Source organism: Stegastes partitus, unplaced genomic scaffold, assembly GCF_000690725.1.
Source record: "Stegastes partitus isolate 25-593 unplaced genomic scaffold, Stegastes_partitus-1.0.2 Scaffold356, whole genome shotgun sequence".
Lineage (NCBI taxonomy): Eukaryota > Metazoa > Chordata > Actinopteri > Pomacentridae > Stegastes > Stegastes partitus.
In genome coordinates this window covers 78,361-91,413 of record NW_007578087.1, presented here as the reverse complement: position 1 = coordinate 91,413, position 13,053 = coordinate 78,361, and the positions used below count along the sequence as shown (strand labels likewise).

The 13,053-nt window shown below is 39.6% G+C and overlaps 2 protein-coding genes across 2 annotated transcripts; one reads left to right on the top strand and one right to left on the bottom strand.

Moving 5' to 3' along the window:
- Positions 1-370: 370 nt before the first annotated feature.
- On the top strand, positions 371-2,926 carry fgf1a (fibroblast growth factor 1a). Its single transcript, XM_008284364.1, has 3 exons — positions 371-542; positions 2,421-2,524; positions 2,726-2,926. Exons 1-3 carry the CDS (start codon positions 371-373, stop codon positions 2,924-2,926), a joined length of 477 nt encoding a protein of 158 aa, XP_008282586.1.
- Positions 2,927-5,136: 2,210 nt separating this feature from the next.
- ndfip1 (Nedd4 family interacting protein 1) lies at positions 5,137-12,780 on the bottom strand. Its single transcript, XM_008284363.1, has 8 exons — positions 12,578-12,780; positions 10,849-10,942; positions 8,539-8,678; positions 8,337-8,424; positions 7,936-8,060; positions 7,722-7,788; positions 7,502-7,610; positions 5,137-6,751 (listed from the first exon to the last, which is right to left on the bottom strand). The coding sequence occupies exons 1-7, from the start codon at positions 12,611-12,613 to the stop codon at positions 7,504-7,506; spliced, it is 657 nt and encodes a 218-aa protein (XP_008282585.1). The 5' UTR covers positions 12,614-12,780; the 3' UTR covers positions 5,137-6,751; positions 7,502-7,503.
- Between the last annotated feature and the right edge of the window lie 273 nt (positions 12,781-13,053).

Sequence of the window (13,053 nt, the reverse complement as noted above, 5' to 3'; positions counted from 1 at the left end):
AGTGTCCTAGTTACACCTGGTGTGGCTTTGCTCCTCATGAGTGACCTAATTATTCCAAAATGAGCAAATAAAACTGACTGACTGCATGTTTTTAACAGCTGGTTTGAAGCCACAACAGTCAGACAGTGATCTCACTCTGTGTCCTCTGTTTCGTCACCACTGATGGAGGTGAAGGCCAGGACTCGGGGACGCGCATCCAGCTGTCTGTGTGGTCTGCGCGCGTTCACGAGCGCATCAACAAAAAAAAAATCTCCCCTGAGCGCTGCAGGGGACAGGCAGCCCCGCTGAGTGTCTCCACTGGGAAACACCCCCCATCTGCCACAAAAAACAAAAAAACAATCCACCTGCTGGTCACTTTCCTCGGAGCAGGATGGCGGATGAAGAGATGTGCGCACTGCAGGATCAGGCTGCGGGCTGCGGCCTGCTGCTGCTGCTGGACTACCGCCGGCTCACTCGGCTCTACTGCATGAATGGCGGACACCACATCCAGATCCTCCCCGATGGGACGGTGCAGGGCCAGAGGGACGACGGGGACGCTCACAGTAAGACGCGCCGCGGGTCAGGCCTGCTTGTGTTGGGGCTGCTAGCTGCTCAGTTAGAGGCAGACAGGACATCCCACAAGTTGTGTCTGCCACAGATCTGTAGGACTACTTTACTGAACCTGTCTGCATGAGGGAAGCATGCAAAAGTGCACCAAGTAGCAGAGGGTTGTTTGTTTTAGGTCAAAAAGAATAATAAAAAAAAAGAAGGTAATCTGCAGGAGTGACATTATTTTCTGGGAGGTTTGGTTTATGTTGAGGCCTCTCTGCCTGTTAATAAAGTGGTACAGAAATAATATGAGACATCATAAAAGAATATGGGCCTTTTCATTAAAGGTCCAGCCATAAACACGTCAACACAAGGATGATGTGTCCTCTGCCTCCTGCAGCTTGTGTTCTCTTTATTGGTTAACTATGTGCTCCGCTGCAGGAGGGAGGATTTGTCTTCAACATCTGGCTATGAAACCAAAAGTAACTAAGTACATTCACATGAGTAAGGTTTGAATGTATGCTGCTTCCACATGTCAGAGGGAAATACTGTACCTTCAATTACAATTACTTGACAGAAAGATTACACAACAAACTTTTAAAAGACATGTTAAAGATTCAACCAGTGGTTTCCAAACTCTCCTGGACCTCTGACAACGTGTAACTGAGGGAATATTTCACATGTGAGTTGTTAACAGTTCCACCAACAGTGATTTTTTTTCCCCCTCATAACATCTCACATGGTTTCATTTTAGTAAATGCTTTCATAATTCAATATCTCACCGAAAATCAAAGATTACAGAAAAAGCCCACTAACTGAAAACAGACTGTCTTGATAATGGAGGCTCCTTGGATTTATTTGCTGTCCCTGTGCAAAAAAAAAAAAAGCAATAAAATAACTTGAAACAGCTACAGCAGTAAGATGACAAACTGATGCCTCACTGCTAATAATCTAATGATGCTGTATTTCATAGTGTATCAGCCAGAGGGACCAAACCAGAACGTTTCCTTTAACACTTTAATAATTGAATTTACTTTTACTGAAGTAGGGTTTTAACACAAGGCTTTTACTTGTGATCTAGCATTGCTACTTTTACTTAAAGTCTCTCTTTGGTTGTTGATTTGACCCCCTAAGAATGCTGTTCTTGGTTTCAAAGCTACATATATATATACTTTTTTTTCTTTTAAAATAACCCCTTGTTGGCTTTAAAATGGCTCTATATATGAATGTACAGATCTATAAAGTTCCCTTCAGCCACGCCTCCACCACTCACTGCAGCTCGAGCACACCAGCTCCCAGCACCATTCCGCTCAAACGCAACATTGGAGTACGTCAGAGATACATATTTGAACTGGAAACAGATTCTAAAGAATGAAATAGCAAGTCCTGGTCCATGGTTTCGTAGGTTTGTCACATGTGAAGCCTCGGAAATCTAAATTTGTTTTTGAGTCTGAGATTTGATACGCTGCGGTTTAAAGTTTAAAGTGGAAATGGTCAGTCAGACATTTTCAGAAGCTTGACTTTCACCGTGGTTGTCTTCAAGTCAAGCATCTGAATACTTCTTTCACCACTGGAGGAAACAGATGAATATTAACTACTAGCTGCATGTTCTTTCGTTTTCTTTCGAACAAGAAGTTCTGCTGCCCCTATGTAAACCCCCAATACAATAAAAAATTAAAGACAGGCATCACCAGTACATATTTAATACTTGTTTGCATCTGGATAGACTGAAAGGCTTCAAGGCAACAAGTTTTTCAGGAGATTCAACACAGAAATCTTTTATTTAGCGTCATTTAATCTCAGCTGACTGCATCTGAAATCAAAGAGCCGACGCAGTAATCTCAGATTTGTATTTATGGGTTTAACTTGATGCCGTTTTTTTCTCCGTTTAGTTGTTTTAAAGCTCAGAGCTGTGGACAGAGGCGTCGTGGTCATCCAGGGAACAGAAGCAGGACGATATTTGGCCATGAACGATGAAGGCCGTTTGTACAGCTCAGTGAGTATCCACATGATTTATAGGATCAAAGTGGATTCTACATCGGCCTTAATGATGCTGCTGTATGTAAATAGATCGTTCATGATTCCCTTTATAAATACTTAATCGCATTATGGCATCAGAACCAACGTTAAACAGCGGCGAATGCATCCGTAAACCTTTAATCTCCCCGTTGGTGCTTGTTTTGTGTTTCTCTATCAGCCCACAGTAACAGATGAATGCTACTTCCTGGAGAAGCTGGAGGAGAACCACTACAACACATATCAGCCGCAGAAATATCAGGACCAGAACTGGTACGTGGGTCTGAAAAAGAACGGGAAACCCAAGCTGGGTCCGAGAACCCACATCGGACAGAAGGCCATCTTCTTTATCCCCAGACAGCTGGAAGACTCCCAGGACTGAAGACGTACAAGATATACCTCGACCAGAAAGGACTGGACGCTGCTCACGGGTGGTTTTGTAAATACACATCAACTGAAACAATGAACTGGATCAGTAACAAGACATGAAGTGGTATGAAAATGATGGGACGGTCTGAAAATCAGCCACGACAAAGAAGGAGGTGAAACCGGCGTCTGTTCAGCTCTGATGGGGGACCAGCTGCTGTTTAGCCCCCGCACGATGATCTTTATCTTAATAAAAATGCATCAGAGCTCAAACATGGTGCCCTTCATCTTCTTCGTTGTCCACTAATTTATTTTGCAGTGGGTCTTCTGGTTGCACAGATGTTTTATCAACAGACAGCAACAGAGCAACCAGTGGTTTATTACAGTTACTCTGATGAAGATACATCAATATGAAGATCTTAGAGCATAAAAACAGGAAAAGATAGTTTGGTTAACTTAGAAACTATGTCATCACATCATTTGTCCAACAGAGCAGAGTGGTGTACTACAAAGCTAGTTTGACATATCCAGGCTTTCTCCATGTTGGCTTGCTTGACAAAACCTAAAACCCATCAAAGCTTGGTTTTATTTGCATTCTGTGCGCTCCCATCAAAGGGAGTGTTTAACATCATTTGACTCTTCATCCGCACAAAATAGGCCAATGGGGTGTTGCCGTCTTTAGTCAAGAGGAACAGGTTATTATAATGGAGAGCTGCAAGGAATGTAATAATAAACAAAAAATTGCTAAATTATAATTTAGTGAAGTAAGACATTGCTTTTGAATTGTGGTTGAACAGAATAATAAAAAAACATACAAACAAAAAAACTGTCCTGGACAAATTAGAGCACTTTGCTGATGAGCAGTGGGCCAAAATCAAAATACCTGTCAACAGGTGCAGAAGTCTGATTGAGAGTTTCAGAAAACACTTGATTGCAGTGATTGGCTCAAAGGGTTGTTCAACAAAATATTAGTTTACGGGTCGCATCATTCTTGTTTGCTTGTTATATATATATATATTTCTGTTGAACCACAGTTCAAAAACAATGTCATGATTTTTATTACATTTTTATTTATTATTACTTCTGTCAAGTTCAACTTCTTTCAGTGACAGTTGTTTTATTCCTTCTTTAATGGGCGGGTACGGATACATCTGAGGACGACTGTAGGTCTGACACCGTCCCACTGTGAAGTATGTGTGGAAATAACTTCGCCAAATCAAAGTGCAATTAATGTTATGATTGAATATTCTTGCTTCGTTGTACACCTCTCTGCTCTGACTTCATTGTTTTTAAAAGTCCCAGTACTGTCTGCAGCACATGTAGCAGAGCTGAGCAGACAGTGGTGCAGAGTCAGGCTTGGTTTTCATGTTGTTGACTATTTTGTGAAATATGCTGCTGGTATGTTTGAACAATGCCCCCATTATTTTTCCTTTTCAGTATAACTCTATAAACAATATAAACTATATAAACAATATCAGATAATGTCATCAAAATATATAAAATCAGTTGGGTTCAAGCTTAATTAGTAGTGATTTTACTCATTTATTCGAAGTATTCATGATTTTTATGGGATTAGGAAAAAATATTCTATAATTGCAAAAAAACTAACTACAAAGAAAGTGCACTGTGAATCTTTTTTTTTTTGTTTTGTTATCCAAATAGTGTATTCATTTAAAAATTGTGTCTGAATGTCAATACTAATCAGGAAGGAAGAAGAAACTGGTTTATGGGGATATTGAGCTGGGTGTGGCTGCACAACTCTGACCTAGAAAGGAAAAACTCATTTGAATGAAAAATAACACATGTAACTTAATATTTTCCTGGTTTGATGAAGGCCATGTGCTGCGAGTCTCCTCTAGTTTGACTCATTTGTTGTCTATGTTCTGCTCTTAAATGTAATGCAGATTAGAAACTTACAGGCTGACAGCTTGAAAATGCTCCTGAGCTGAGTGTCAGAGACTGCAAAGTTTTAACAAATACAGCTTTCACGCTTCCAACAGTTACAGCTTGTTACCACAAGGGGCCGCCATTGTGTGAAATTAAGACACACAATCTTATGCAGCGAATTGTAACGTCCACAACCCCTAGCTTCATAATACTAATCTGTAAACTGTACTCTTTATAACCGTTATTTATTCTGAGTAAATGAATGTAGTGCTTGCATGTCATAACGGCATAATGTGAATATCAGTGGCACGGCAGTCAGCAATGAAGGCGACCCAAAGAGACGCATTGAAAGTGACATTTATTGAACACTAAACATTTTCTGTACAATTTCATAACAACAAAATCCCCAAAGGTTGCAGCTCTACATCACATAGAAATAAGCATACTGGTCTGTAATCAAAGCCATGACAGAAATATAAAGTTAACTGGTGATTCCATTTGCTATTAATATAAAACAGAAACAACATCCTGCTTCACTTGGTTGTTTACGTGACTGAATAGAATGATGGGAACTTCCTCTGGGCTTTATTGGTTATGTTTCTAAAAGTGCACCTGCATACAACATTCTTTGATATAGTTGATACCCACAAGATAGCTAACTTCTTACACAGGATGAAGAATTTTCTTAGAAAAAAAAAAACAAAAACACTTCCCTATCCATTAAATCTTAAGGCAAAACCCCACCTGGAAGTGGAATTTAAGTTATTTTTATGCTCTTAGATAATGTGATCCAAATGTCAGAGTGAGCTCATTAACAGCTGGAGTCCAGACAGCCAACACTCTCTTCTATAATCACAGAGCTTCTCCAATGACATTGAACGGGATGTTGAGTGGCTCCCTGAGGAGTCACGGAGAGGTCACACAGTTACATCGAAATGAATGAAATGTTTTAAATTAAGGACATGGAACAGGAAATGTGCTCATACACCCATAAAACATCTTGATTTGATGTGATTTGACTTATTATCAGAGTCCTCAGCTATCACTGTCCAAAAATTCAGCATCCCCTCGCTGTCAACAGAGCAGCTCCAGGGTTTGTCACTTGACATTTGTGGTCATCCAGTTTCTGGCTGTTTCTGCTCGTCTATGTTTAAAAAAATGCTTCTAAGACCAAAATCTGTAACTTGAATTCTGCTTCCGTGCTGGATGGTTTCACCCGATTTAATGTATAACAAAAACATTTAACAGGCAAACTCTTGCAATTTTGGTGTGTTCCACTGACACTGTGTTTGAATCACAAGCGAGTATGTTTTACTATGACAATGCCCCTTCATGAACAGTTTCTAATGGCTGAGAAGCTGCAGACTACACTGCCCTCTCCTGGCAAAAAAAAAAAAAAAACAGGCAACACCTCCTAAAGCCAACAGGTGAGTGAAGCACAGCATGTGGTAATGCAGATATTAGCATTCTGCTGAATGAAAGCTTGCTTTTTAAGTGTACGCAGTATCTAAAAACAGCCTAATAGAACCATGACGTGAGATTAGTGCAGATTACAAAGTGTGCTGCATGCTATGGCAAGTCTACAGAGTGTTGTACTAATTAATACCTGCTGGCTTCGAGTGTCGCCAACATGAAACTCTCCCTATTTATTGTCGTTAAGGGCAGATGCATGCTCATATGCTACCATCAAATGATATAAGGCATTACTCATACATTACAGACAGATGTAAATAGCACTTAACATTCGCCACTAATGAGTACATTGAGGGACTATTATCATTAACCTTTAACTCCATTAATAAAGTTTCAAAACAAAATAAAACAAGTGATATAATTCCTGAATATCTTATTGTCTTGAGTCGTCGTCATCGTCTAGAACTTGTCGATTTCTGGTCAAGTGTCTTCGCTTTAGTTTCAAACTCTTCTTCTTCTTTATGTCCTGTTCTTCCACATCCTGAGTTTGTGTCATAGGAAGATGTACAAATCACATTTAGAAATGTCTTTAGGTGTAACTCGGAAATGTCATTTATTTATCTCCCTAAGTTATTAAAGTATTGAGTGTTGATCCACTAAAAATGGATTCTGCTTGATTTGACGCTCACAGAATTACTAATACTGACTAAAATATTTTCACAGAAATATAATTTTAAGCACTTTAATCTAATTTGATCAATACAATATGCAAGCATATAAGCACAAACATGCCAACAAAGCAATCAGTTTTCTCTTTCAGTTGTACAACAGCTCGAGTTCCTTATTAGTGACTCACGACATGATTTTAATATTTAGCTGTTAAACCGCTCAGGAAGCAGCTCAAAGAGGCTGCCCTAAATGTTGTCGTGCTGTGTGGTACGTAGCGACAACGCTCGCATGGTGTTCAGGTGACACGTGAAGCAGCAGGTTTCATGAACTACTTCGAGCTGTGTGAAATGTCCTTAATGTTTTTTGTGGCACGCAGCTGTAGATTTAGGTCAGCAAGAGTGGCTGAGTTAAATGTTCAAATGCTACAGCAAAGCGTAACATTCAGCCTATTGTTAGTCAGTCTAAAACAGACTGAGAGAGTCAGTGGTCAGTGATGATGAGCCTGACTGACTTACTTACAAAAGAACACTTGGTAAGCAACACTTTTTACAACATTAAGTCCCGCTTTTGTCTCACTCTCATCTGTCATTGTGACTGGAGTAAAGTGTGCAACATGACTTACCTCTAATAGATGAAGAGTACCCTTGTTCGTGGAAGAGTGGCATAAGTGGGATCAGCCAATTTACGCACTCTGGAGTAGTTAACGAATCCTCTGATGAACAGCATGAAGCCTGGAGTCCAAAGAAAAAAACACAAAGAAATTAACAGAAGGCAATTAGAAAAACACAACTGGGGGGAATTATATGAAACACTACTTTATTTCTAATATGTGTGCCACTCACCCAGAGCCAGGAACACCCACCACAACCAGTACTGCCCGTCAAAGTAACCAGGGAAGTAGGTAGAAAACTGTAGAAACACAAGAAACAATGGCTGTAAGGAGCTGCTGAAATAAAGCATAAGATCCTACAAAGTTATCTTAGTTCCTGCTGTTGAACAGAACCACAATAACTCGGCTGAACTGGTTGTACCACATATTCGGTAAGCAGCTCTCACCCTGACGATGAGAACCCATTTGATGAGGGACAGACCGAAGCCTGAGATGGCGCCATATCGACCGGCGGCTGATGTGGTCAAACAGAATGACAAGAAGAAGCCAATCCAGTTGAAGAGGAATGCCACTGGTGACAGAGAGGCAGCAATTAATAAAAGAAAGCAAAACATTTTGTTCTTGTTCTATGTGTGCAAACATTGCGTTGGCATTTGCACCAAATACAGCATTATGAGCTTTAAACATTAAAAATAGTAAACCTGAGCATATATTTAAAAGCAACTGCACAAACAAAATATGAAATGAAGAGCGAGTGCAGCTTGTTCAAGTTCAGTTCCTATCTTTAGACATAAATATTTAAGTTTATGACACCAGCCAACTGTTGAAATGCTGAAGTGTTTCTTACTGAAGAAAGTGAGCATGAAGATGCCGTCATTTCCTATTCGCAGCTGGTCAACATCTTCAAAGTCATCTCTGGCCACAAAGTCTTCCTCCTGCAAGAAATATGCACATGATTTACAATATCTATTTTCTCTGGGTTTGCTTTATTGTTTTCTGCAGGACAACACCCAAGGCCATCGGAAATTATTTCAGAACGAGACGAGTACCGTGACTCTTCCGGTGACCAGGGGGATGGCAGCCTCTGCTTTGCTTCTCTCAGCTTCATCATAGGAGGGCAAAGTGGTGGCAACATTGTAGGATGGAGGGTTGGGGAATCTTCCTCCATCTTCTTTGTATTCAAAGAAAGCTGTGGATGGAACAAGCAAATGACTAGTCATCTTAAAAACAGGGGTCTTTCCTGAAACAAACTCCTTTCACTGTAATAAATACATCCCTAAGAACAGGTAACATTCTGTAAAAAAAAAAACCTTAAAAAGACTTACTTTTACACTTTCCAACTATAGCAAATGTGTTAATATCAATTTGTTATTTTTTTAAATCATTATTTGTTCATCTTTAAAAAGAGAAAAACAGTTTTCAGAAGCCCAAAATGTGACATCTTAAAACAAAAGATCAAAAATCAACAACTACCATCACACTGAGGTAAGGTTAATCATCTGAAAACAACGCTTGTCTCCAGAAGCTGCTGTCTTTGAGTAGAATTTATTTTGCTAATGTAATCCTAGCTGTCTTTTTCTTTGAGCTCAAGAGTGGCCAAACCACTCTCCCTCTGTATTCACAATTCAAATTCTCTGTGAACCGACTTGTATCTGGTCATCCTCGATTAATTTCTAAAGATATTCTTGCTGCTGTTTCTCACAAGTTTTTCTTGATTTTACCCACAGTTCTGCAACTCTGACTGTAAAGTCACAGGTTTTCCATTTTTGAACTTTGTGACAGTACAGACAATTGAGTTTTTGTTTGCTGATTTGATGAACAGAGTGCAAACAAGCAACCCTGGCCTTTCTCTCTGAGCTTAAATCACTGGTTGTTGCTATTTTTGCAGATGATTTTATGTAAGTCCATTACCATCAAGTACACACACTTAAAGAGTAATTATGGCTGTAGTTCATCACATTAATGATGGAAATGGTTCTCGCTGTGTGACTATCACAGCTTGCTCAAACATTTCTTGCTGGAATTTAGAGGTCTATGTTCATGCTTTCATAAGTGACAACCGACTTTTTCGGAAATATTTTGCTTGGGGTTGTGCTAAATTTAACTTTGTATGGCGCAACGTTAGTTTATCTAAACAAAGCAAACTCCCACAAGATTAACTGCCCAAATACTTCTGAGGCCACTATAAACTGAACTCCCGTTTATGGCATATATCTAAAATCTCTACGTCATCTCCACAAACAGGCAGACAGGGTCATAGGTGGCATAAAGCCTATCTATGAAAAGGACAAAAAATAAATAAATAAAACTTTGAATGACGTAAGAAATCAAAATTTTATCTGAAGAATGTTGCAGAAACTGAAAGCCAGACACTTTTGAATCATTTACCAGCTGTTACAAAGGTTTGACTGCTGACAAGCAAAAAAAAAATCTTCTTTCACTTCTGTCAAAAGAAAAAAGAAAGCAGCAGCTGAGAGCTTGAAAACCCAGAGCAGGGCCGGGATGAGTTACAACAGGAAGAGAGCCATTAGCGATGTATGCGTCCATTACTGTTTATGTTCGTCTCCCTATACAAGCTGAGAACTTTATCTGGGTCATTTGGCTGAGATCCAGGAACCCTCCTTTGAGGTGTTCGAACACTAATAGCACTGAAACAGATCAATGGACTCATCTAGGAAGAGCTAAATGCTGCGCCCACTTATGCAACACATTGACCTATGCCCTCCTCAAGAAGTGAGATTAGAAACATGAGACCTTCCTTTAACACACAGGCTGTTCTGCTTTACAACGTAGATTCTAACAGTTCAGGGTAAAGAAAGAGGATTGCCAAAACTACGAACATTTATTCATGTAGTTAAGCACAGTTGAATTATAAGACATCTGTGCTGAAGTTCATTTTATGGGATTTCACTGGGAAATAGTCTTTCTGTTGTTTCAAATGTCTGTCTGATGGGTAGTTAGCTTTTACTTTTTAGAGTGAAAACACAAGATGCACTCATAAAATCTGTTTAAAGTCTAAATTCATTGCCAATATGCATCGCTATCAAAACAGCTTTAACATTTAAATGCTCTGCACAGGTTGATGGACAGGGATAATGAAGGAGGTGACTGTTCTTCACAAAAGCAAGACACAGCTGACAGATACAGCTCATATACGGTTCATAATAATACAACACTGTGAAAACAAGTGTTGTTCACAGCGCTTACTTTCTTATTTATTTCTACACTCTTACTGCTTATAGATGCAAGACTTTCACTTTTAACGGAGAATTAGTACTTAGTGGCACTAACTCTTGAATTTAAATGATTAAAAACTGAGTCCACTGACAGTGTGTGACAAAGTTGTTAAGCTTCCTAACCTGCATTTGCTGCAGCAATGCTGCTGTAGGGAGGTGGTGCATCCTGGGCCGGACCCTCCTGGGAAGGTTGAGCCGGCTCCTCCTCATTTACCAGCTGCAGAAATGGGAATAAAAGACAACAACAACAAGGGTCACACTTAAATACATCATTTAGGAAGACGTGATGGCTTTGACTAATGACTGACTGAAAAATGATGAGTGTGGAAGTTAGAAAGAGGAACAATACTGCCATCACTCATAGTCAATCTACAAGTAGGGGCAGGAAAAATTATATGAACAATACTGTGAGATGGCAGATATTTGCCAAATTTTTAATATTACAGCAGCTAGCCAGGGAAAATTACTTTAAGACTATTTGACATTTGCAATTCATTAAAAACGCTGCTGCAAGAATACCAACAAACTCCAAGAAGAGAGAACACATTACTCCAATTCTTAGATCCCTGCGTTGGCTTCTAGTTAAATATAGAATTAAATTTAAGGCTCTAATTATTGTTTATAAGTCTCCCACTGGCCTGTCCCAAAATATATTAGAGATATGTTTGCTTAGCCTGGAAGGTCTCTAAGATCTGCAGGGACTGTTCAGTTTGCGGTGCCCAGAGTTCAGACCAGACATGGTGAAATAGTTTAGTCATTATGCTGCCTGCTGCTGGAACCAGCTCCGCTTGGATTTATCCCAACGGTAGCCTTTTTTAGCAGAAAAAAACAGCTGTTTTTTCTGCTGCTTTTAATCATTCAGTTTTGTTTTTAAAGTCACGTCTCAAGTGCCTGTACTTTTATTAAACTTGTCAGCACTTTCGTTCACTTAATTTTTATCCGTTCTTTTTTTAATCATGTTGTATACTTCCTCTTTTACATACTTGTATTTTTTCAAGTGTCATGAAGTATTTTAAAACATGTATGGGCATTACATCCAACTTGTCTGTACTGTTGTTGCTTTTATTTATTATCGTCTGCTGTATTTTGTACAGTATGTTTTACATGGTTTAATTATAAACCTCTGCCTGTGACGTATTTTGAATAATCTCCGTGTTAATGATAAGGTGCAGTATAAATAAAAGTGCTGGCTTGGTTGTATTGGGCCATTTCAGACAGTTATGTAAGCCGTTTAACAGGATTGCTTTATGGAAGCACTGCATCCACAGGACGTTGATTGAAGTTTCTTGTCAGGCATAACACAGACAGGAAGATCTGTTAATAAACATGCAGCACTTTCTCATGCATGTAACATAAATAACCTCTGAACGACACTTACATACATACACTTTAAAATGTCACTCAGAATTTCACATATCACCTGCAAGTCAGTTTATGTCAGTAGCTGAGCAGACAGCACTTGTGCATTTCGCTCCTCTTCATTGTCTGGGGTTTCGGTTACTGACAGGGAGGACTGGTCAGTGATCCTGGACGGTCAGATACTGTGACAGAGACTTTGCTCTCAGGCCAGTTAATACCAGCTAACCTTAACCCAACTCGCAGCTAAAACGAAACCGGCTAACGCAGGCTTCAGACTAACTGAGACGAAGATACACGTATATGTTTAAAAGTCAGAAAATTTCGCTTTGACACACGCTTTAAATATTTATCGCCACGTCGGTCCCGCCCGTAAACAAACGTCGGTGGAGCTCGTTGTGTTGCTGTCGGTGGCAGGCTAATGTTGACTGTAGTGTTAGCCGACTGCTAGCCGTTAGCTACATTTTTTTTAGCGTGCCAGCAACCTGTTACCTACCTCCTGATATCTGACGTTGCTGTTTTGTTCCGCCATTGTGGAAGAGGAACGAAGTGTCTAAAACGTCCTCTTCCTACTTCAGCCGTGAAAATGTCTTATATTAGAGGTATCTCGCCGACGAAGTAGCACAGATATCAGTGTCTCCTAGTCGGCCATCTCCTTCCTTCTCCCCCCTCCTGACTCTAGATCACGGTGGCTCTGGTGCTGCCTTCACGTGCCGTAGGAAACTTGACACTCCTTGTAAAATTTACCAGTTGCGAGCGAAAGTTCCGCGATAAAAGTAATATGTAGGTTTAAAAAAATAAAACAGACAAATATAATGGCAAACTCCACGCCATGTATCAACAGTAAACATTTTAAAGAATGACTCCCTCAAATAATTGTCATATTTTATAATTATTACTAATAATCAAGCAGTTTTTTTCTTTTTGATTGACGAACTTCATCAAGGGATTTTACATGTAATATCTATAAGA